At 35.2% G+C, this 26,022-nt stretch overlaps 1 protein-coding gene across 2 annotated transcripts in view; it reads right to left on the bottom strand.

The window, feature by feature from the left end:
• Positions 1–2,427: 2,427 nt before the first annotated feature.
• LOC149570077 (SAP domain-containing protein) overlaps positions 2,428–26,022 on the bottom strand; it is a 78,050-nt gene continuing 54,455 nt past the window's right edge. Inside the window, exons 4-6 of one of the 2 annotated variants that reach the window (XM_089822738.1) lie at positions 25,942–25,994; positions 3,096–3,199; positions 2,428–2,962 (exon numbers count right to left, since the gene is read on the bottom strand). In XM_089822738.1, coding sequence (XP_089678864.1) covers positions 2,930–2,962; positions 3,096–3,199; positions 25,942–25,994 — 190 coding nt within the window. In that variant the 3' untranslated portion in view covers positions 2,428–2,929. Of the gene's footprint in view, positions 2,963–3,095; positions 3,200–25,914; positions 25,995–26,022 lie in introns of both variants that reach the window. The other variant, XM_089822737.1, reaches the window with a different exon arrangement.

Genomic DNA, 26,022 nt, shown 5'->3' with positions numbered 1-26,022 from the left:
TTGGCCTCCTCTCTGATTCTCTATTTGCTTTATCTTGTTGTTGTTCGTATTTATTTTTCGAACACCTTTGTGTGCTCCTCTTGTTGTCAACCTCGTTGTAATCTTGCAGTTCCACAAACCTTCTATTGGTCTTTTATTGGACATTAATATCATTATCTTATCTTATCTTAATGAGATGGACATCAAGTAAGCCCCCCATCTCTCCATCTCCTAAGACTTCTCTAATTTCGAGGTAAATTTCCACCTATTATTAGCTAGAATTGAAGGCCCTATTAATGAAGAGAGACCACAGTGTCATTAAAGAGTGCATTTAGGAATAATGCAAGAAAGATTGTCGAACAATCCATTGAAAAACACTTGTATGACCACCATAATGGCAAGATATGTTAAGAAAAGCAATGAGGCTCCACTTGGGTACATAGGACCAAGTCACGAGGTGCATAGCACCTTGTCGACAAAAGAGGTAAAAAGCATTAGCTCCCATTAGACATTCGTAGAAACAAATAGGTGTATCCATTACTTTTTAAAGATAAAAAGATACCAAAAATCAATCATTAATCGAAGTGATTGAAATGTACCTCTAAAGCAGCAATGTTTTTAAAAGTTGTGGAGTGAGGCACAAGTGAAGGATGCATGAATTATTGCTAACATCCTTATATTAAGACTTGTCCTCAAAATATCATCCAAGTAATAATAGACAATGCAAAGGAATCTAACATTGTGTCTATGTTGATTGAAACATGGTTTGTACACATTTTGTTGTCCAATCTCCCATATAGATATCAAATTTGTTAGCGTTCAATATTTTTGGTTCTATGTTTTGTTTTGCATATGCACAATATGTAGTATGCTAAATTTAATTCTTGTTTTTACTTTTAGGCTATATGTGTGTATGTACATATATGGATGCGGCTATCCTCCCACAAAAATGTACAGTTGACCAATTTTCAAAAGATCGAAAATGTTACGGATTTTTTTGAAAATTTCAGCATTTGATCTTCATGATCTGCATAGTTTGTAGTCGAAAACAACAAAAAAAATTGGAAAGAATTCACTATGTTTTCATGAATCTAGAAAAAAAAAATTTACTTGTTTTGTCTTTGGTGTTTTTTTGTGGGAGATTATTCTATCCCTGTGTGTGTGTGCGCGCGTGTCTATGTGCGCGAGCGTGTGCATGAGTGAGTGTGGGTGGGTGGGTGCGTGCGTGTGTGTGTGGACGTGTGTGCGTGTGTGTGTGTGTGCAAGGTTTTGCAAATAGATATAAAATTTGTTAGCTTTAAATATTTCTGGTTCTTCTAGGTTTTGTTTTGCAAATGCACAATGTGTAGTATGCTAAATTTAATTCTTGTTTTTACTTTTAGACTGTGTACGTGCGGGCATGCACGTGTGCAAGTTTTTGCAAATAGATATAAAATTTGTTAGCTTTAAATATTTCTAGTTCTTCTAAGTTTTGTTTTGCAAATGCAAAATGTGTAGTATGCTAAATTTAATTCTTGTTTTTACTTTTAGACTATGCACGTGTGGGGGGGGGGTGTGGGTGTGTGTGTGTACAAGTTCTTACAAATAGGTATAAAATTAGTAAGTTTTCAATATTTTTGGTTCTTCGAAGTTTTGTTTTGCATATGCACAATATGTAGTATGCTAAATTTAATCCTTGTTTTTACTTTTAGGCTGTATATAAATATACCAATTTCCACCCTGCCGGCCCCAAGATGTGGACAACTGCGGATGGATAATAAGATTTATGAATTCGTAAGGGTTCAGGATTGAGTATCCACCTCTTTCGTAACTGAAACCCCTTAGAATAGTAGGGCAAAACACCTACAAAATGCTGAAACCATGAATGAATAGACAACGTGTTTGATCCGCTCGAGGCCCCTATCTATTCTATCTGGAATGGAATGGGATACTAAAGGCCTCACATGTGAAAACTAATAGCAGGGTCCTTACCCCAAGGCAAGGTACTAAAGCAGAAACGTGGATGTTGAGCTCCTCTATTTCCAACATAATTACCATGCTTTCAAATCCCATCTCTTGTCTCATGTATTAATCTCTATGAAATGAGTTGGTATATCTTTCGCAGTGTCTTACCTGCGTGCTCTCGCAAAGAAATAATTTTAATTCCTCTACTTCAGTGCTGCCAACTGCCTACATATGTTAGCAAAAATTGAAAACCATTTTCAACCCTGGAACCTCAAACCCTTGGATGAATTTTCATTATCTGGTTTAATTCATACATCCTTTTAAGTACAGTATAAGAGCTCCCAAACAAAGAAAAAAGTCATACCGACAATACTATACCCAATTTCCTATTAGGTTTAAATTTATGATTAAGGCTGGGCTGGATCCAAATTCTGATACATCTAGGATAACAAACAGTTACTGAATGAAAGTACAAAACACAGTTCAACTAAAGGAAACAAGAAATCCACGAAGGAATTACACCATCTCCCCATAAATCTCACAAAAGTCTCTGACTGTTAAAGCATGCTTTTAATATGTAGTATGGAAAACTCCTGACATGAATATGCAGGAAGAACTTGTGAGGAATTGTTTTCCTCCATCTTTATCAAAAATGAAGGATATAGACTTCAAAATTATCCATGTAGCAGTTTCACTGAGGTAATATATGCCAGAAGCAGCAACATACTTTCCAAACAGTGCAAACAGCCAGGTTCCCAAATTATAATAGCCAAAACTTCAATTTGACGGCCACTCATGGGTCACCAAATACGATGAGCATTCTACAAAATCATTTCATTACAAGTGACAATCAAGGCAAAATGTGTAGCACATTAACATCTTGGGAATGTCCAGAACTTTCTTGCATCGAGAGGGGTTGTAAAATTTTGATCAGAAAACAACTTTCCAATAACACGAACCGGTAAATAAGAACCTTCAAAAACATCAACAGAAGACTCTCATACCGTCAAGAAGATCTCAAGCGCGTAATGAGTTCATCCTGCAAATACAATAGTACACGCATCACATTCATTTATCTCAAATGTATATGATGCATATTTTTAAAAGCCAGACGATTAGATATATCAAACAGAGTAAATTTATATTAAGATCATTAGTCTTGTTGCTCCCACCTTTTTCCCTTTTATTGGTAAACCCTTTTCTTTCAAAAGAGATTTTAGTTTATCCACTGTAAAACTTTGAAGGTCCTTTTCTGACAACCTGCTTGAACCTCCCTCTGCAAAAGCATATGACAATGCATTGTGAATTTGTTTACCGACTGTACCAGGGAAACAGGATTCTTGAATTTGAAGGTATACATAATTACTAAATACAACTATAATAAACTGAAAACTGCAGAAATGGAAAGCAGTGCATTGCAACAAACTTGGAGGTGAGTAAACCTCATGCTGTTTTCCTTGAAGACTGCTCAAACTTAATTTCTAGCTTAAAAGTTTGGCCTCACAGATTTACCTGTTTGTAACTTTGTATGGACCATTTGGTAGTGTGGTGTTACAAGCTTTCAACAAGTCATCTCATCAAGACTGGCAAGGAAGCTAGATAAAATATGATGCAAACGTCCATTGAAGTACTTGTCAGAAATTATTCCTAGGGTACTCAAAAAAATATCAACAGTACCTCTTACTGAGGGTGAGTGATGACTCAACAAGTAGAAAGAAAAAATAGATAATAGACGATCAAAAGAGGGGAAAAAAATAGGAGATAACAAACTAAACATACTCATTGAAAAATTAAAGTTTTGGTGTAAAATGGAAAATGCTACCAAACCAGAAACGCAAATGCACCATGGCAACTCCTACATTCTGAGCAAATACTACGAGAGAATTCTCAAAACACTTACATACGATAGGTCGGGCAATATTATATTAATGCACAGTTCAATGGTTTCTAAGAGAGACAATCCCAATAATACAGGTCTATGATTCCTCAAGGCCAGACAGTCGTCTTGGTAGGAGTTTCGTCGAGCATAGGCATCTGCCAAAGTCTGTTATCTCTTTGACAGATATTACTCAAGCTAAATACTAAAGAGGTTGCATTGGTCATGTAACCATCCTAACCTGTACTGTCACATTCCAAGTTTTGTATAAGGCCGAACGGAACCCTATGCTGTTACCTTATGTGCATGAGATTTCCAGACAAATTAAATATTAATGATTTATCAAATTATTGCTTGAGAACCAACAAATGTTGAAGACTGCTTTATACATTAGAGGCTTAAAAGTCACAAAGACAAGAAGATAGAAATTCTCCACAAAAAGCTTTAATGTTCAAACTTCTCCAAAAAAAATCGCTCTCCAAACCCACAGCATAACAATAGCATAATAATGGATGTCCAAAAATGAGGAGAGGGATCTCCCTTATAAAGAAAAATGTGGAAGTGGGAAGCTTCTCACAACCAATATGGGATAATAGAGTTTGATCCATGTGAGACAGTTTATATAACAGGTTATTGACTATTCCGGATCTTTACCTAGACTATTAAAAAGCAAGTATTATGCTCGACCAAAAGAGAACCAGATATGGTTACTAAAAATATAAATATAATATTCCTATAAAAGGAAAAGTTATGCTCAACCAGAGCAAAGTCCAGATATAGTTACTACAAATAGGGTAATGTGCCAAGTCCTCATTATGAGTATCAACTCTTAAACATATATCTGTAGACACCTAACAATATCTCCATGAAATCAACAAAAAATTTGTCTATTGATTATATGAATATTATTATTTACTTGTTAAATAAATAATTTTATTAATTTTATTTATTTAATTAGTTTATTAGATTTTTTAATCTTTTAAAAGAAACTATTTATTTACTTTATGCATTTGCCATTTCCTAATTCTTCTATTTATGGAATAAACACCTTGGTTTATTTTATAAATTCACAAATCCCATTCTTTCATATTTATCCAATCACCATCACTTACATGGATCAACTTCTAAATTTTGAGCTTGTGCCAATTGTTGCATGTCTCTTCATTTGCCTCTTATGACCAAAGTAAACAACTTTCTTACCTACCACTTAATCCTAGCCACCCATTTCCTATTGCCTATTAATCTCCATCACTCATACCAAATCCCTACCTACCTTTTTGAATCCTTTTCAGTCTCCTAGCCCCTCTTAATCTCGACCGTTGATTTTTAAGAGGATTCTATACAAGATCTGTCCTTCTCACATTTGACCTTCTGATGCATTCGTGCTATTGAGCTGTCTTGTTGTGATCTTGAGCCCTTAGAGATATTGCCCTTGCTTACTGGCATCTTTGAAAGTCTATTGCCATCTATATCATCATCATGTTTCCATACTTGCATCATCTCCATTAACAATCAACCATCTCGATTCTCCATAGCCTCTTGTGCTTTGTGCTGCAAAACTATAAGTGCCCGCATTTCATTCCACACAAGATCTTGAAAGATAATAGGACAAGGGAATCAATTGTTTCATGAAAGCATTTGATTTTATTTGGTGTTTATCTAACATGTGTTTTGTGCTTTTGTGAAGAAGTGCCCTCTTGATATGATGATTTGGATACATTGTGGATTCCTTGCTTATAATTGGGCTGAGATAGGTTTTCACATGTTATTTGCATTGTCAATTTCAATCATCGACAATATCATTAAGAGATAAGAAGAATTAAAATGCCTAAAGAATGAGTTGTCTCTGAGCACATGGAGTGAGCTGAAGTGCACATCAAACATTCAGTTTCCAAAACTCTTCTGTCAGATGACTTGCCTGTAAAGACAGTTGTAAAGAAAGTGGTCAGCATTTCAGAATCCTCTGTCTGCTCCATCAAGGAAGCCAGAGGAATCCAAATTCAAACAAAGCTGCCTGCTAATTCCAACTACTTCCTAATCTATTTGTTGGTTCCACATTGCCCTCAGTTTAGAAGGTGATACACTAGAGTCTCTACCAAGGTTTACACAGATACTATCATAAGAGATATTCAGTGCCAGAACCCCAAAAATTGCAGTATTATCATATCTATAAATAAAATATCCAATCTTCTTGAAGATGTACTAGTTCCAGAAATAGATGAAGCACAACTTAAAGTTGGAACATCATTGTTATTAAGACTGCTGAAGGAAAGTTTCTTACCGTAACTAAAAGACATGTCACCAGCTAATCCTGCAAAGTTAAACTAAACAAGTACCCACAGCACATTCATAAGCACAAAGAGATTGATATAAGGCTAGGCATTCGTGAGAATTGGAATAAGTCAGAGGTGGTGTACTGACCCTGTTTTTATGCCATCTTGTAATTCAAGCATTGCCCAATTTTCAGAGTTTTTCGTAGATTCCCAAATCCACCAAAACATCCAATTTTCTTAGTGGGCTCAGTTCTCAATTTCAGCAGGTTTGAAGTTGAAACAGTGGTTGTTCTTTATAGCAAGCACTCGCATGGCATCACTCTTTCCGGGTTTTTTTAAGTTTGGTCTCCTCAATCCTCGAAGCAAACTGTTATATATAGAAAGTGCTTCCATGGCACTAATCTTTTTGAGTTGTTTTTGATTTGTTTTCCTTGGTCCTTGGAGAACACTTCTATTTATAGTAAATTCTTGCAGGAAGTTGATCTCTCTGGAATTTTTTGGCTTTATTCTCTTTGTTTCTCGAAGAAGCCTGCTATTTACATTATTTGCTTATGTTGCCATCAGTTATGTTTCGTCACGATCAGATTTCTATTTCTGGCATCTTGGCAGGTTTCCTAAGATGATGGATATGAATCAAAATTCACATTAAAGTTATAAATGACTAAATTAATAGCTTTAGTAAAAAATAATACAGTGCTAAGTGTTGACCCCAAAGTCGGCTGCCCAGGATGTGGGGGAAATAAAACTTAAATTCCTTTCAAAAGCTTATTGTGAGCTCTTTTGAGGGAAATCAAATATTTAAATTTTGAAAAATCCCTTAATTCCTTCCCAACTCTATAGATTGTACTCCCATTTCTACATTTTGAGTTTGCACACATATAAAGTAGTTGTCAGAATGAACTTTGGAGAGTAGCATTATAGGGAAAACCTGTATTTGCTCTCCCAATTGTGTCTCCTTACTAACCCATACATGATTGCCTCTAGGAGAATAGATAAATTAAATCAATAATTGATAAATCTAGATAGTTTAGCTTGTCTTCTTGCTAACTATATCAATATGCATAAGAGATTGTTTATATGGACTGAATGCTGATGCTTCCTGTATGGGGGAGTATCTGCGATGGGCAGAGTCATCAAGGACTCTTCGTAGTTGGTATAGAACAGTGTCTTTGGACACTTGAGCTGGTTGAAAACTTGAGAGCAGATGATTGACATAATGAAGCCTTTATCATTGATGTCAATGGGGGAGATGATCACATGAGAAACATCTTCTAGTAGTATATGGGAGATGTATGTATGGGGGAGAATTAGTCATGAGTAGATTGATGTCAATGGGAAAAAACATTGTTGTTTATATCAATGGGGGAGATGCTTATAAGATCGTGAAACTGTTGTTCTCTGAAGGCAGATTACTTATCTCAGTTCTGTAGATATTTATCATTTATCCTCCCACTTATCACTCTTATTCCATTTGATCCTCCTTATTCCACTTATCTTTCTTCCTTTATGTTTTCTGTTCTTGATGTGCTCAAATTACCATTGCATACTGCTAAAATAGCAATCAGATTATGTGAGATGAGCAAACTTGATTTTTACTTGATGATTCAATTTTGATATAATTTTCTAACTTAGTTCTACCCTTATCAATCTTTGTTCTGACTTGCTGTTATTAATAACACTATTAAATAAGTTCCAAGTATCCCCGTGTGATTGGAAACTTGAAGACTGAATATTGATTGATGTGTTTGTTGTTTTCTAAAATTACCAAAGGTCTGCGCACATATATAATACAGTGAGGAGTCATGGTCCACGATGGATCACGACTCCATGAAGGTGTCACGATCCATAGTGGATAATGACTCCACAATATAACTGACACTCTTAACAATAAACGACAGACTTTAATAGCCACTCGGTCAATTATTGTATTCAGTTATCTACATTATAATGTGATTGGTCAAATCGGTGATTAGGATGAGATTAATATAAAGACCTTCTTTAATATAAATGTATATATACACAATATTTATTAATTTCTCCACAAATTACATAAATAATATTTCATTTGAAATATATATATTATATTTGTTTGAGTATATACTATTATCTCACATATATTGTATGTATGTATGTATATGTGTATATGTGTGTGTGTGAGTGTGTCTTAGATGGATTTGTCTCGTAGGATTGTATACGACTGAAGCTACAAACATTAACACTCCCTTTTAGCTAGGATAAACAAATGATTAGATATTACCTCTATGTAATATCAACATGGCATGATTAAGGATATCTTTGATTAGAAGATGCCCACTATTAATCAAGAGTAATGGCCTCAAAATATCAAGTTGCATGATATTCACCAAGTACTTCGAGTAATGGCCTTCAAATATCAAGTCGCATGATATTCACCACATACTCAAAATGTTCATATGGTATGTGCACACATATCATCCTATGATACTTACAATAGGACTATTATACTCATGGTTTGTTTTAGGATGTTAATCCACCATGACATATCTATACAATACAGCTCATAGATATCTCTTAGTTGATTGATTTACAAGATATAATCTATCATGATCTACTTAGACATCATATGATATCCATCATAATCAAAGAGTAAGTTATTGTAAGATCGTCACCTTACAATAACTTCTACAAATACAAGTGATAATAATTTAGAAGTCGTCACTTCTTCATGATGTACACGGGACTTAAAAAGTCATGAAATAACACTCATGATTAAAAATAGTTTCATTAGTACAATAATCAAATATGCTGAGACTCTTCTCAGTAATTACAACCATACCAAGTTTGGCTCAGAAGTGTTCCACCTTTGTTTTCGCAAGAGATTTGGTGAGGATGTTTGCTATCTAGTTATCTGTACTAACATACTTCAGCTCGACTACATTCTTCTCAACCACGTCTTTGATGTAGTGATAAGGTATCACAATGTGTTTAGACATGTTATTAAGTGTAATTGCATTGGTTCACACATGAACTGATTAAGTGCACTCATTGCATAACAAATATCTCGAGTCTCCCTCTGAATCTCAAGAGAGGGATCCTTTTGACGATCTTCATTATTCATTTTCAGCTTTGGATCTTTTAATGTAATATCTTCTAAAAATATCACATCTCTACTTTGTCCAAGGATGTAAATTTTGTAAGCTTTAGAAGTTTCACTATACTCAACAAGAATTCATTTTCCCAAAAAGTTCTAATTTAGATATTTTCTCTTTAGGAATGTGAATGTGAGCTGGACAGCCAAATATTCTTAGATGACTTTGGTTTATTTCTAGTGAATGCTTCTCTTGAGATTTTGATTTCTAGATGGGAGTGTGGGCATCTATTTTGGATGTATATGGCAGTACAGAAGCTTCAACTCAAAGGTAAGTTTCTAAGTTTTGATCATGCATTATGGCTTTAGCAGCTTCAATAATAGTTATGTTCTTTCATTCAATAACTCCATTTTATTGAGGATTGTGAAGGACAGTGAACTCCCTCTCAATCCAGTATTTCACAAAATTTTGAGATATTTTGAAGTGCATTCCCTCTTATTATTAGTTCTTTAGAGTTTTGATCTTCTTCCCTAATCTGTTTACTACTAGAGCCTTACATTCTTTGAGCCTTGTAAGAATTTTTTCAGATTCTTTATATTTATAAAGTATATCCAGGTTTTTGTAGGGTAGTTATCTACAAGAATAATATAATATGAAAATCAAACATGGGTCCACAAAAATCAGAATGAACAAGTTTTTGTACAATAAATGCTTTTAGGTATTCATCCCTAATGCACACCCTTTACATGTCTCTTCATGTTCAGTTCTGAGTTTAGGTAGTCTTGTTACCATCTTCTCTAAAGAAGGTAAGTTGGATTTCACTTGCATTAGTGGACTCATGAATTAATGCTGAAGAGGGAGAAGTAGATAGCTTGTAGAGGCAACCATGCCTTATCCCAATGGTTAGAGCATTCTTGATAACTGAGTCATTTGTCCAAGCTATTACTTTTTCTTTCATGAAGGGGATTTTGTATCCCTTGTCTTCAAGTGCTGAAATAGAAACTAAATTTCTCTTGATCCCACATACATATAGTACTTCTGTGAGTTTGAGTGAGATGCATGATTTGAGATTGATAGTGCCAGTCCCAATTCCCTTTACTAGATAATTTGCACCATCTCCAATAGTCATTTCGTCATCATAATCTTCTATAGAATCTAGATGGTCTTTGAAGCTTGTTATATGCCGAGAAGCTCCACTATCTATTACTCAAGTGTTTGGTTTGTTTGATACTTGATAGTCATTTCGTCATCATAATCTTCTATAGAATCTAGATGGTCTTTGAAGCTTGTTATATGCCGAGAAGCTCCACTATCTATTACTCAAGTGTTTGGTCTGTTTGATACTTGATTGGATAGAGAGGAGTACAAAACAAGTTTCTTTGAATCCATGTTTGTCTTATTGACTTCAGCGAAGGAGGCTTGATGTTGGAGTCTATCAGGACACTTTGCTGAAACATGACCATAGTTGTAACATCTATAACACTTTTATTTTAGAAAAGTCTCTTTGTTTCTTGAATGGTTGTTTACCATTTGGGTCCTTGCCCTTTTTCTTTTTCAGATTAGTGGTGAGAATTTGAATGTCTTCATTTGTGCATTCCATACCAATTCCTCTAGATATTAAACTACACTCTTCTTGAATGCAATCAGCTTTTAGTTGATCAAATTTGGGGAGCTTGGAATGAGCACTTATTACTTGTCTTAAGTTTCCCCATGAGATATGAAGTCCATTTAGAGCTACCATAGTTAACTCTTTACTATCATAGATGTGACCAATTGTTGAGAGTTGGTTTCTCAATTCTGTTATCCTCATAAAGTATGAGGTGATAGTCTCTCCTTGCATCCTCTTTATATTAGAGAGTTGATTTTTTTGAGTAAGAAGTTTGCTAGTGTTGTTGATCTCAAACATGTCTTCTAGGGCTTTGAACATATCATATGCATAGACTAACTTTGTGATAATCTTTCACTGCATCCACCAATAATTTCTTTGCTCTAGTGTTGTCCTTTTCACATTTACTGTTTTTGTCATTCTCATTAGATTTAGGAGAATTTTCTACGATTGTTTTTAACTCGTGCTCTTTTAGCATTAGCATCATTCGCAATCTCTGAGCTTCAAAATTTGAAGCACCTTCAAGTCTGTCTTCAAATCTGATTCCATCCACCATTTTGATAAATATAATATTTTCAAAAATTTGTGTATATTTTGTCAATAAAAATCTGATCTGATCGTCTCTTAAGTCTGCTCTGATACCATGTTAAAATAGTGATCAGATTAAGTGAGGTGAGTAAACTACTTGATGATTCATTTTATTTGATATAGTTTTCCAACTTAGTTCTACCCTTATCAATCTCTGTTCTGACTTGCTGTTATTAATAACACTATTAAATAAGTTCTAAGTATCTCTGTGTAATTTCAAACCTGCTCCACATACAGTATCATCCTTTTAAGGTCATTGTTTTGGCTTATATTCTTCATGGAGGCCCAAATCCTGTTCTCATAATGGCATTTACAATCTTGCAGCCTGTTGATGTGATCTGTAGATGCTGGTCCTCTTGCAGGTACACAAGCAAATTTCATATTCTCCAATATAGTCAAAACGAACATTCTCAGTAGACCTATGCAAAGTGAAGAACCATCTGGTTTCCTTGATGCCAAGAATGAAACTGGTAACATAGCAATCAGGCCAAATTCATTTATACATGTTTCAAAACGGGTTGCCCATGAAAATCCTGGTATGAATTGGGTAGCCTTTAAGCAGCATAGAGTTTATGTCGAAAGGATGGCACAATTTCAAAAACTTCATTGCTCTAGATGTAACAATTGTCCTTTCATAATTTGCCTTTCAATTCCTTCAGACAATGATTAATATCATCTCATCAGTATATCTTTTCCAGTGCTTACTCCTTGGACCTGTGACAGATGCAGGATATCTGCATTTGTATGAGTCTGCTCTAAAATACAAGAGCCATGGCTTATCTGCAATTATATTATTATTATTGAAATGTTATGAGTTCTGCAATCATTGCTTTAAGTGCATATGCATAGAGACTCTTTTGAGGCATCATCTCCTTTCTTTATTACCATGAACAAAACTCTCGGTGATTGTTGTTTAGCATGTGGTATACCGTATTTATTCTCACACACGACATGTATATATATCATCGAGACAATATTATATTCTCACCTTTTCATCAATCTTATTGATATTAATGACAACATTTCATCATGAATCTACTACATTATTTCACAAATAGAGGCCCTAATTTTTTGCAAAAAATTCTCCATCAAGTGGATTGTCTTGCTAAGATAGTAGAATTCCTTGATGACCAAGGGAATCCTGTGAACATTCAAGGAATACTAAATGAAGTGAAACTGCATCAAATATCAAGCATGCGACTTACGAGGTGTAGAAGACAAGGATGTGAAATCTATGCGGTACAAATAGAAAAACTAAATGAGACTCCAGAAAAAGTGTATCAAGATGATTACATTCTAAAAGATGGGGAGATTGGGGAAGGAATGAAGGAATCCTTTGCAGAAAGGTGCCCCTACCTTAGAAATTTCCAAGATGTGTTTCCAGAGGAACTACCTGAACTACCACCTTCTAGGATATTTGATTTTGTTGATCAATCGGATTATATCTGATTTGATGGATATATATTGATATCCTTAAATATGTCATTCCAAGAATATCATATTGAGATGATATCTCTCTGTATACTTGAGAGCATAATGTGTTCTATAACAATTCTCCCTAGCTAAGAGGGAGTGCTAATGTTGTAGCTTCAGTCAAACTAAATTGATCTAGAGTTAATCCCCATGGTTATTGGTTAAATATTATTACATTTGATTAGTCATCAATTAGACACACACACATATTGTTGCTAATAATGTCTAATAGAAATTAACTAACCATAACCAATATTGATTAACATGGAGACATGTCTCTTCTCCTCCAATATATTTGCATTCGCATCTGCACTTGGAAAACGCATACCAATCCAGCAGTGTTATTACATTTGCAATGATCCTATAACCTCAGCAGATTTTACCATAGATTTGGGTACCAGGAACAGAACCCATATCCAGAGGACCATACAAAATGACTACCACAAAGCTGAGGGAGTTGCAAATACAATTACAGGAATTATTGGACAAGAAGCTGTAACATAAAGTTTTTCTACAACTATAAAATCAGCTAAATTTAATATTCTAATTAACTGTTGAGATCTATCTAAACTAATACTGAAGTTAAATCTAAAAACTAAATCTATTTTAATTACTGAATTTCAAATTTATTCTAATTGTTTGAGAATGCTGAAATTTAACTCTAATCTGAATTGTTGAAAAGAAAAGTTGCATCTAACGTACTAAAAAGAATCATTTTATGATACATCTATTTACAGGGAAAGAATCTTTCAGTTTTATATATATATATATTGCATAAAATAAACAAAGAAACTTTAAAAAAACAAAGATACGTACTAATTTACTTGAGAGACTTTTCCAATTAATTGACCAAGCTCTAACTTTGGTGAGAGGAGAAGCATTATCGTAGGCTTAACCTCCCAACCGCGGACCTTTTTACTTATCCCCACAAGTTTTAAATTAATAGAACGCCCCTCCATACCCTAAGGTCAAGCCCAGGACGTTCATCAATCCAGTCATCGGAGTATTCAAGTGGGTTGAGGTCCTAACAGCTATTCGGTTGAATAACTGAAGCATAAAGACAACAACGCAATCATCTTGTTGTGACATGTTTTGCCTTTTATCGCCCTGGCCAGGGATTTCAGAGGTGGGTTTTGTTGTGAGGTTTTCACACATCGCCCCAAATCTTGGGGACCCCCTTTTTTTTTAATCACCTCGGCGAATTTTTGGATTGCCCAAAATTTTTGAGTTTTGAAAATGTCACACCTTGGCACCTTCAGGACAGATATGGGGAGGCTTAGCTTATTTTCACCCAATTTTCTTAACTTGATTTTCTAGAGCTATCAATTTTATCCTTACGCCAAATAATTTTCTAAGTTAATTTCAACTTGGCAGGATAAAGTTGTGAATTTTGTACTTAGACATTTTCTTTTGAAAATTTGGTTTTAACTCTGTAAATTTGGATAATTTTCAAAAGAGAAATTTTAATTAGACTTAAGTTTTTGGAAAATCTCAAATTTTTCTTTGGTGAAAATTTTTAATTTTGTTGAAATGAGGAAAAGTGCAAAAAATCGATTTTTGGTTCTAAATGCAATTTTAATTTTTTAATTTTTAGCTTGGCAAAATCGCTTTGGTAGAAAATTGCAAAAAATTGGCTTTAATTGGATTAATTGCCTTGAAAACTTTTAAATTTTTAATGAATTTAGTAATTTAATATTTAAAAAATGGCTTTTGGTTAGCCAAAATCCAAATTTAATGACGTATTAATTACTAAACCCTCATTAAATGAAAATATTTAACACCCTCAAGGCCATTTAATTTCGTTTTGCAATTGAAGCTAATTGGTGAATTTAAAAGTGCACCTTTCTTTTGGCAAAATTAATTTTTTTCAGCTAAGTATTTAATTGTGGGCCTTAACTTGAATTTAATTTTTGTTTTTTGTTTTCTCCTAGACCATGTAAGCCAGCTTTATGGAGAAAGAAAATTGGCTATAAAGGGAGTCTCCTCCCCATCTCATTTTCACAAATCATTTCTTCCTCTCCATGTGGGCGAATTTTGTGGAGGAGCAGATTTTTTTCAGACTTGGGCGAATTTTGTGGAGGAGCAGATTTTTTTCAGACTTGGGCGAATTTTGTCGAGGAGCAGATTTTTTCCAAACTTGGGCAAATTTAGTGGAAGGCAGTTTTTTGCATGCTTGGGCAATTTTTGCTTGCATTTCTCCATTTTCAGACCTTGGCGATTTTTCTGTAGGCAGATTCTTGCATATTTTGGTGGTTTTTTCCTCCATTTGTGGGCTGCGATTTGTGCCCTAGGTAGCATTTTGGGCAGATTTCAGACTTCATGCTTGGGCGGATTTGAGACAAAGGCAAAATCTTCCATTCTTGGCATTTTATTGAGACAGACCTGATTCTGATTTTTGAGCAATTCATGGTGAAGGTCTCTGATTTTTTCCTACTTAGGACTGCATTTTTATTCCAGATTTTGGCAATTTTGTTGGGAGAAGAGATACATATGAAAGTTTGATTTTTGCATAGAAGGCGAGTGTTGGATAGTTTTAGGAGTGTAAATTTCTATTTGCAAAGGGATTTGAACTACTTGAAAGTCATATCCTAGGTTCCGAACAGTGGCTGTAAGTTTATCAGCTAAGGTGAATTTTCATCATCTAGAGTTGCAAGGAGTGCTTAAGTTGACATCCATCTTTTGCTCTAGTCTAAGGATTGCTCTGCTTGGTTCTTCTTGCCTTTTGGTCCACCACTCTACCATCCCGTAATAGGGCGACGAGAATGGAGGATGATAGTGCAAGTAAGAATCCCAAGCGGGCGAACACTAACAAAGACAAAGAGGATATGATGCCCAATACTTCCTTCTCGAAAATGAAGAGAATAACCGACACCAATATCTGTACAATGGACATGATACGGATGAGGGACAGATTGAAGGAAGGACAATCCCCCTTGGCAAAAAGGATTTACAAGAGTGGAATTGTACACGCAGCGGCTTTTCCTCCCACATTGCCTTGTCTAGAATTGATTATGGAATGCGCATCCAGATTTGATTTAAACAGTAATTCCATCATTTTTGATGAAGGGAAGAGAGTGTTGGCCAGCATTGGCGAACAAGCAATTGAAGAAACATTTAACATTCCCCAGTACAAGGGCATGACGATTGTAATGATGGATCAAGCAACTAAGTCATTTCAAGATAACCAAGGAGCCTATTACATGCATCTAAAGCAGAATTGGATACGCGAGGGAAGGAAAGGAGTTAACGGATCATCGAGGCTTACAATGGCAGATTTCAAACCAGAATATGGTGATCTCGTTGTTCTACTCAGTCGGATCATGGGCCTGGCTCAAAGGTTGAGATTTGAAAACTGGATGTACTTCTTCATTGATGAGATTGAGAAAGGAAAAAGAAGGTTTGATTGGGCCAAGATCATAAGTGAGAACTTAGAATTGCAACTCAGAACCGTGCAAAACCAAAGGCAATTCTACATGAGCTCCTATCTGTTCTACCTAATTGCTAGATTGTACAAAAGTCAGTGGAACTCAAGGCGAAGCACACACCTTGTCCTCCTATGGAAGAAGTTAATGAACGGCTAGCTAAGTTCATTGCCTTGCTAAGAAGATGAAAGAAAAGGGAAGAGTTATATTAGAAGATCATTTGATGTAAGCCCAAGTGGCAATTTCTCTTTCTTCTAGAATAGGACAAGTGTCTATTTATGATTGGCCACCATTTTGGTGCCTTCTCATTGGTTGCCACTTTTTGCACTTTTTTCATTGGTCCATTGATGAGGTGGTAGCTTCTCATTGGCCGATGGGGTGGCAACCCTAATTAGGGTTTTGAGGATCCAATCTGGATCGTTGATCTTATTTTGATCTCCACCGTCCATTGTATTTTTGGCCCCTATAAAAGGCCATTTGCTCTCATTTGTAAAGGGTCGGAGAAATTGTTGCGAAAATAATACCAAAATTGCTCTTTTTTCCATTGTTGCGATTGGCATGTTGATCAAGAACATTGGGTGTTATTGCATGTTTTCTACTTCCACTTAGTTAGATTTCTTTTCAAGTTGTTTTAAGTTGTTTTCATTTCAAATTGTTTAAGTGAGAGTAAAGTAGATGAATAGTTGTATGGTAGCATTGGTAAATGTTTGATAGGGATCACTACTAGACCACTAGCATCCTAGCGGCTGGTTGGAAAGCTTTGTGTGGTAAGCTAGTTTATTTTTCCTTTGAATCATTGCACCTGTGGAAGTGAGGCCGCTGGTCAGCTCTCATTAGGTTCGATCTCCGTCCATTTGCTAACCTTCCATTCATAGGAATAGGAGTAGAATAGTGAATAGTTGGGTAGCTGAAGTTTAGAGAGAAGAAAGTTAGAGTAGATCAAGTGATAGAACTCATCCATTCACCTCCCACAATCATCACTTTCCCATCAACATCATCATCGGCAGACACACCCTCCATCATCGCGACCATCAACATTATCTGCTTCCACACATTTCACAAACCGAGCCACCATCATCTTCATCCCATCAAAGTCCAAGTCATCCTCAACAATTTACGTAAGGCCGCCTACGTGATTATCAGCAAATCACATTGATAAAACTGAGCGAGTATCCAACAGTGTAAGGAACATTGGAGTTATACTCATGTCTCATGAGCATTAACTTTTCAAGAGAGGAATTGTATGTTTGATACACGGTATCAAATGTTCAATTGCTAATATGTTATGTAAGTGATACAAAACTCGCATCAACAGGTTTTTATAACCTGATCTCCACCACTCAGCTTGACAACTAATTCTCAAAGTGGAATTACATGAGCTAATTGCATTAGAATAATTGTGTATTATCAATTATTGATGTCTTTCTTGTTTTCTTTTTGTCAGATTCATCTACACCTCACACCATCAACGAATCTTTTGATCGGTGTATTCTTGGTGCCTGAACCGTTACATCTTATACTTATTCATAAGATTGAGACTCTACATTCTCAGAATTTCCTTGGTATTCAGAGTTGATCATTATTACTATTTTGTTTGTTTGAGATCAGAACATTTCATGACACAATCTACAGATTAAAGACAGGGTTTGATAAAGGTATAGTCCTTATTCAAAAGTATTCTTGAATTAAGTGTTGGAAAATTGGTATTATCAGACAATGTATAAGATGAGAGCATAAGTTTTTCTACTTCCTTAATCGGCTTTTATCATAAATATCATCTGCTTAATTAACAGCTATGTAATCAAGCTCTGTTGGCATTTTTCTATTATTCTGAGCACGAGAAAAACAGAAAGACTCTAATCTATGCACACAACTCCTTCACTTGTATCAAACCCGACTTAGAAAGAAGACAGAAAAGAATGAAAAACGTGAGTGAAAGAACATAAATTCGATTTTAGTACACCCTTACTTGGCTACGATTTACTATGTGCCCTGCTTGGTGAATTCTTCAAATATCCACTGAATTCCGTCGCTCAAGAATGTGCAAGAATGGTTTCACGTTTGCTCAAATAAATGGTTTCGTGGCTAATCAGGATGATGTTGCAGGCGATGAATGTTTGGGCAAAAAGGTCGACGGATCTTAGAAGGAAAACTTGAGACAGCTATCTCACGGCAGAAAGACTTTCAATGATTGGACAAACTCAGGTTACTGAAAGACAAAACTCTGAGACTATGGCAGAAAGCATGAACAGACGGAAATGTTGTTGCTAGTGTCCAAAAACGACAAAGGCAGTATAAAAAGATATTGAAAGGCTTTTCAACTTCTGCCGTTACAAGACTCTTATGCGATTTGAAATTCCATCGATTTGAAATATGAATCGTTGGAACAAAAGGTGAAAAAAAATTTATTAATATAATTTAATGTTATATTATTATTTTGGTTAGATTATAATTAAGTATATACAAAGTGACATTATTGTATTATAGATCCTAATATAATAGTGCCACTTTGCAAATATTTAATTGTGATTTTAATCAAAATAATGACATAATACTAAATGATATTACTATTTAATAAATAGAGGTAAGAATTTTTATTTAATTTTTAAAATCTTGTATTATTTTTAGCTCATGTAACTTTCCACTTTGAAATTTGTTGTCAAGCTTTAGCAATCTTGCCATGGCGACTTTTTGATCAAACCTGATATTCCTGATAACTAGGTCACATGATCATCCCATTTCCGTATGACCTCATTTCGTAATGCTTCCCCTCCTTCTCGAGTCTTTATCCTGCAACCTTCAAAACAATCATTCTTACCAAAAACATCAATTTCATAATTTGCTAAATAATATCGTTAGAAATTTCATCATAAATAATAACTGATTGAACAACAGTTAAAAACTATTTCCATTTCTCATGAACACAACGGCTAAAAACTATATTCATTTCACATGAACACAACGGCTAAAAACTATATTCATTTAGTACGCCGCCTTAAGATAACTGCTTCAATTTCACATGAACATGAATAAATAAAACAACGGCTATAACTACCATGATGAAACAACAACTAACTTCACTTGAACATGAAAAATTAATATGGTTCAACGGCTATTTTTAAATAAAGAGAAATTAGGGCAAAATTTGGGATGTAACAGAAGCTCATCCGCAAAAGCATTTCTCCTTAGCGAGCCCCATTGTTATTTGTTAAGAAAAAGGATGGGGCCATGAGGTGGTATGTTACATCTCAAATTTTTGACCTTTTAAAAACAATATTATAGTCGTTGGAATGGTTAGTTAAAACTCTCAGCTATCATGATCTTGTGAAATGGAGATCATGATTAACCAAATTGATTCGTGTGTAAAAGACTTGCTAGTTGATTATTGTTGTTTTGATTATAAATGAATGTTTATATTTGAAGATAAATGTTAGTGCTGGTTAGCCATTGTGACAATTATCAATTATTGTATTTCCTTGTTATTTCAATTTAAATGGAGGAACATGTTATTATTGTGAAAATATGCATTTTTGGTTGCAAGAGCAAACGAAGAGGGAGACGCATTGCTAAACGAGATTCAAGGAATGGGGCATGAATTCAGTCTATCATCAGACCATCAAGTATGGGCTCTAACTACCTTGGTGAAGGATTTAACGGCTAGGCAACAAAGTACACCTTGGACAGTCATGAGCTTCTTGGTCGGTTCAAGAGGAAACATGAACATTTAATATCATGAGAAGAACTATTACCTTACTTTTATTTTGAGATTGTAGAAGTGGTCAACATTATAACTTCATATACATACATACATACATACATATATATATATATATAATGTCACCATGATATTCTAGTAATATCTATGAATTGCACCTACTTGTGTATAAATAAATAAATAAATATATATATGTATGTATGTATATATATGCACATACCTAGAGAGAATATAATGATAAAAAGGAATTATACGTACTCTCAAAATTATACACATAGATATATGTATATGTATGTATAATTTTAGGTAAAAAGCCAATAGCATGATAACACTATATATATATATAAAATTGATATTTAAATCATAAGAAAGTATAATCTTTATGTCTTAATTTTGGCTTCATATCGATGAGCGTTACCACCTTCATATCGGCATTATTTTTCTTTTAAAAATTTTAAAGTTATGAAAAGTTTCTTGTAACCGATATTGGCTTTGATCAATTTCCTTCTTGTAACTGAAGCCACGGGAGATTACTCTCCCTACAGAAAGAGTGAAGCATTTGAAATTCATTTATTTTCTCATGCAATTGCTCTGATCCACAAACTTCCTCTATTTCCATTGCACCTTCTCTTCTGAGAACATCGTTATTGGAGGATCACATTTAGGTACTTCAATAGCAGCATCGGCCATGCTTGTTAGTATTTATGTGCTGAAGCCATATTGCCAATCCATAGCATCAAATCCAAAGTTACAATCTTAGGTCATGAAATCATTCAACCAGTCTTATTTCTTATTTAATGTGTCTCATACGTTGCATTCTCTTAAACAAATTCCGCAAGGAATGATGAAATATTATGATTAAATGTATCCATGATTTGAATAAGTATTGTAGCCGATACCAAGGCTCAAGAGTATGTAGAACTCTGATAGAACATCAGCTTTGTCTTCCATTTTATGTAATCATTCTTGTTCCATACATGTCGAGTGCTAGTACAAACTCGTGGAGTCAAACTCAGAGAATCCATTTTATCTGTTGATCAATCACTTGTGCAATGCTTAATGCTGAGAGTTTGTATAAGAATGTTTCTTTATATTTCACAAAGAATATATCTAACTTATACAGTGGTATTATCCATATACCAGTTGAGATAAGAATTGGAATTGTGTTCATAAAACCTGATTGTTAAAGAATACATAGATACTGGCATATCTCCCAGGATGCACCTAAGACCAGCTGGGTCAAGTATAAATGGTTGAAGAGGAGAGGTATCCCTGCAAGAAATAAACTGAAAATCAATAACCAACGAGCATGAATATCTAAAGAAAAAGGGAAAACTATTTAGTCCAAGTCAACTCATGATTGTCCAAAGTATATTCAGTTGTTAAGTCGAGCAGTGGTGATCGTGTTGTTCATTTGCCCATCTAAATCCTTGGCCAAGATAGATTAGAGGCATGCTTGCCACGATTGATCACTAGAGACCAAGACAGCAAGCTAACAGAGGGAAAGTTCATGGAGGAATTCTTCAACCTTATCTCTTCCTTAGCCGACACTCTATCACCAAAATGCTCGGATGGTAGGACTATGGTGCCCCAAGCCTAACCCAAGGTAGGGAGTGCCTTTCTTGTAAAGAATTGTGTGGGGATATGATAAGGTCCACAGTTGGGAGGTTAAGCCTATGTCAATGCTTCTCCTCTTCACCAAATGTTGAGGCTTTCACAACACATCAATAGTTATTTTGGTTCATATGTGAATTTTAAATCTTTCACTTGTACTTACTTTTATGTTACTTGAAATGTATGATTAAAAATATTGTTAAATTGATTTGATTCTTTCAAAATGTAAACATAGAAGTTAGTTATGGAAGTTAAATTAGTTGTCTTTCATATGAAATGGATATAATCATTGCTTAAATTCCAATTAAATCTAGTATAACAAATTCAATTAATAGTTTCATTTCTATATGATGTAATGGTGTTTCAATTATTTTGTCATTTCGTTATGATACTTAGTTAAAATCTTAGAATATGATCTCTATTTTCAGCTTAGTAAAAATGGTATGTTACATATGGTATCAGAGCGCTAGGTTCAACTTTGTACCTTGGGCTCATCACTTAACAAAGTTAGGAAAACTGAAAATATAGATTTAAATGTAGCAGGATGTATATCTAGAAGACTCTCGACAAGAAAACCTGGCATCCCATATTCTTTTATTTTATAAAGAACATGTCGAAGCATGATTATTCCTATTGCTCCATACCCCAAGATGATGAAATCCTATCTCAGGTCATTCAATGAATAAAGAAGGAAAGGGTCGGATGGACTCTTGCCAACAAGGCAATAATAAGGAACAAACTTATCAAGGAATGAAAATGCTCAACAGACTGATCCCCTCGTGATCTTTACTAAAATTTGGATAGTGCGGGATAAGCACAAGATTGAAACTGAACAAAAGACTCGGGATAGGGTATCTTGACATTCAAATTAGTATTCCCTTTTCTAGTAGCCTCAAAAGATATTTTCGTAAATAAAAATTGTTATAGATGTAACTGGGAAATTGATGAATTCAATAAAATGACCAATCAGTAATATCTTATTTGTCCTTGTACTTTCCTTTGAACAAGCATATATATACATTTAAGTATGAACATGGAATTGATTTAAGAAGTTAATTTTAATTTTAATGGACATTTAAAATAGGAAACATGAATAGCATCGCGAACACCTTAGATAATGAAGTCACCCACAGATTCCCTTAGATCTATTGCTTTAAGTTTTGCAAGACACGAACAAAGCTGGAAAACATGGAAAGGAAAATGAATGATTTGGAAACCCAAATAGGGCAAGGTCAAGAGAAAATGCAATCCTCACCTCCAACTAGAACTAAACATGAATATTATGTCCATAGTGAGAAGAGTGCTCAAGTCTCACCGATAAAAACTAAGAAACAAAAGAAACTTGAAATAGTTAGCGACTTGTCCTCAAATATTAAAAAGATAAAACCACCTAGGCTCTCCGGCTTCGAATCTAGAGGGAATGCCTAAGCCTGGTTAACTGAGATGGAACAGTATTTTGAAATCAGGAGCTTTTCTGAAACTTCAAAGGCAATATGGGGAATATACCAGCTTTTAGGTGAAGCAGCTACTTGGTTGGGAAACACCAAGATAGAACTCAACATTAAGACAACTGAGGTTACATGGGACAAGTTTGTATCCATCTTTAAGAATCGATGGTTGCCCAGACTTTCTACGACTATAGTCTGTTAGACTTTCAAAACCTTAAACAAGGGGATATGTCAATACATAGGTACAGGGAGAAGTTCACTTGGTTGCTAAAGTATGTACCCCCATATCAGCAAGACAAGAACTTGAAAGATAGAAAGTTCACTATAGGATTGAACATTAGGATCAGGGGAGCAATGAATGTTCTCACTCCTCGAACTATGGAGAGAGTTGCCCGTCAAGAGCACAAAGTAAAAAGGGATGACTCTATCTAAGATAACAAGAGGAAAACTAGTTAGAATACAGAAGGATCAGATTCAAGATCCCACGAAAGGCATTTCAAAAATTTCAAGCTCAATAAACCAGAGCCTAGAAGAAATGGTGGTAAAGAATTCAAGGGTAACTACAACTTCAACGGGGGCAGTAAAGGAAATGAAAAGAAGGGACCACCGTTGGGATGTTTCATTTGTAGTGGGAACCATTATGCCAACAAGTGCCCTAACAAGCCAAATACCAATCAGCCACCTTGAACCCCATTACCGCAGCAGCAGACTATCTGCCAGCAAAGGATTCATGCAACACTAGACAATTGACAAGTAGAACAGCAACTAGGTTTAATAGAACTTAGGGTAAGATCTACGGAAACTCTATATCTATATTAATTGATACAGGGGCAACAAAATGTTTTATATCCCCAAAGTTATTGAGTAGATTCCCTAGAACAACTAGTTTTATGGAAAACCCATGCACTGTTGAGTATGCAAACCAGTCAAGGGCTAAGGTAGAGCAATGCCTATTGGAAGCCCGAGTTGACTTTCCAAATTTTTCAACAGAACTAAATCTTTATGTAGCACCTCTTGGGTCCTATGATATCATCATGCATATAAATTGGCTTAGTGAACATAAGGCTAAGGTTGATTGCCTTGCCAAGACAGTAGAATGTTTAGATGACCAAGGCAATCCTATGACTAACAAGGGACTATGCATGAGATCAAATCACGCCATATATCGACCATGCAGCTTAAAAGATGCGGAAGAGGTGTGAAATTTTCACAGTAAAGATTGAAGATTTGAGAGAACCTGTAGATATTGCTTATGGAGATGAGTACACTTTCAAAGATAAAGAAATTAGAGAAAATTTGAGGGAATCCTTTGAGAAAAGGTATCCATATCTTAAGAAGTTTCAGGATGCGTTTCCAGAAAAACTTCTTGGATTACCTTTGTCTAGAGTATTTGATTTCGCTATAGACTTAGTACCTAGGGAAGAGCCTACATTAAGAGCACCTTACTAAATGAACACTACCGAGTTAATGGAGTTACAAGTACAGCTGCAAGATTTATTAGATAAGAAAATTATTCGACCCAGTGTCTCACCTTGGGGAGCTCCCCATGAGGTTTTGTATAGACTATAGGATGCTTAACAAGGTCACCGCTAAGCATAGGTATATGCTTTCTAGAATTGATGACTTATTTGATCAAACGAGAGATGCAACTATGTTTTCTAAGATCGACCTAAGATCTAGTTATCATCAGCTTCACATTAAAAACGAAGACATTCACAAGACTGCTTTCAGAAATCGTATCAATCATTATGAGTTTATTGTACTACCATCCGGATTAACCAACGCTGCGACAGCTTTCATGAATCTTATGAATAGCATTTTCCAAGACTATCTAGATAAATATGTGTTGGTTTTTATCGATAACATTCTCATATACTCTCAAAATGAGGAGGAACATCAAAGGCACTTGGAGATAGTTTTGCAGAAGTTATGAGAACACAAACTATACGGAAAATTATCCAAATATTCATTTTATCAAAAGAAGATCCAATACTTGGGTCACATTATATCAGCCCAAGGGATAGCCGTAGACCCCACTAAGATCAAGGCAATCAGAGATTGGCCTGTATCTAGGAAAGTGACAAAGGTCAGCAGCTTCATGGGTCTAGCATGATTTTATAGAAAAATTGTCAAAGATTTCTCCAAGATAGCTTACCCCATCACCTCACTTCAAAGAAAAGGGAAGAAGTTCATTTGGGCCGAAAAGTGTCAGCAACTTTTGAGTATTTGAAAGAGAAGTTAACTACTGCCCCGATACTTAGAGTACCTGACCCCCGAGACCAAATTTGTGGTTATAACGGATGCATCCAGGGAAGGGTTAGGAGGTGTACTGAATCGATTAAAATATAGTTTCTCATCTACCACATCATGCCAAAAATAGGAAGACTGAAGACAAATAATTCATATCCATTCTAAAATATGATACATTCATTCATCTTCTAACAGCCATAAAGGAATTGTGGTGATAGCATGGTCTGATCCTTCAATCATGGCATTGTGGTTCTTGCCACCAAGGCTCAAACCTCTGTTTGAGTGTTATTACTGAGTTCATATTGAAGATGAGGTCCTCCATTTATGGCTGACTCTCTCCAATTCACAGCTCTGGTCAAGTGTTTATTCCCAATTTTTTTTAAAAATGCACACATAAAGTAACATAAATATAAGCAACAAAAATTGAATAGAAATCCATAACAAAAGCATCTAAATGAACCAAAAGAACTCAGATAACAGATAGAAGGCAGGCGGCCTCAAAGCTTTCCATGTGACAATGACATTCTGATACGGCACAGCACGCTATTAAAAATGCTTCAAGTAAACTAGTCACAAATAGACAGGAAGGGCAACCAGTTAATACTTTTTTCTCATTATCGTCTCCCAGATGACACTATAAGAAAAACACATAACTTACCCTTCTTTGAATTGACAGAGGCAGTACCTGAATTGGGTCTCTTTGCAGATGTTTTATCATCAAGGGGTTTTTCTGCAGGCCTGAACTTTTTGCAAAGGAACATGTTAG

Source organism: Cupressus sempervirens, chromosome 3 (genome assembly GCF_028749045.1).
Source record: "Cupressus sempervirens isolate cs-2001-9-10 chromosome 3, ASM2874904v1, whole genome shotgun sequence".
In the NCBI taxonomy this organism is placed as follows: domain Eukaryota; kingdom Viridiplantae; phylum Streptophyta; class Pinopsida; order Cupressales; family Cupressaceae; genus Cupressus; species Cupressus sempervirens.
This window is presented reverse-complemented; position numbering and strand designations above follow the sequence as displayed.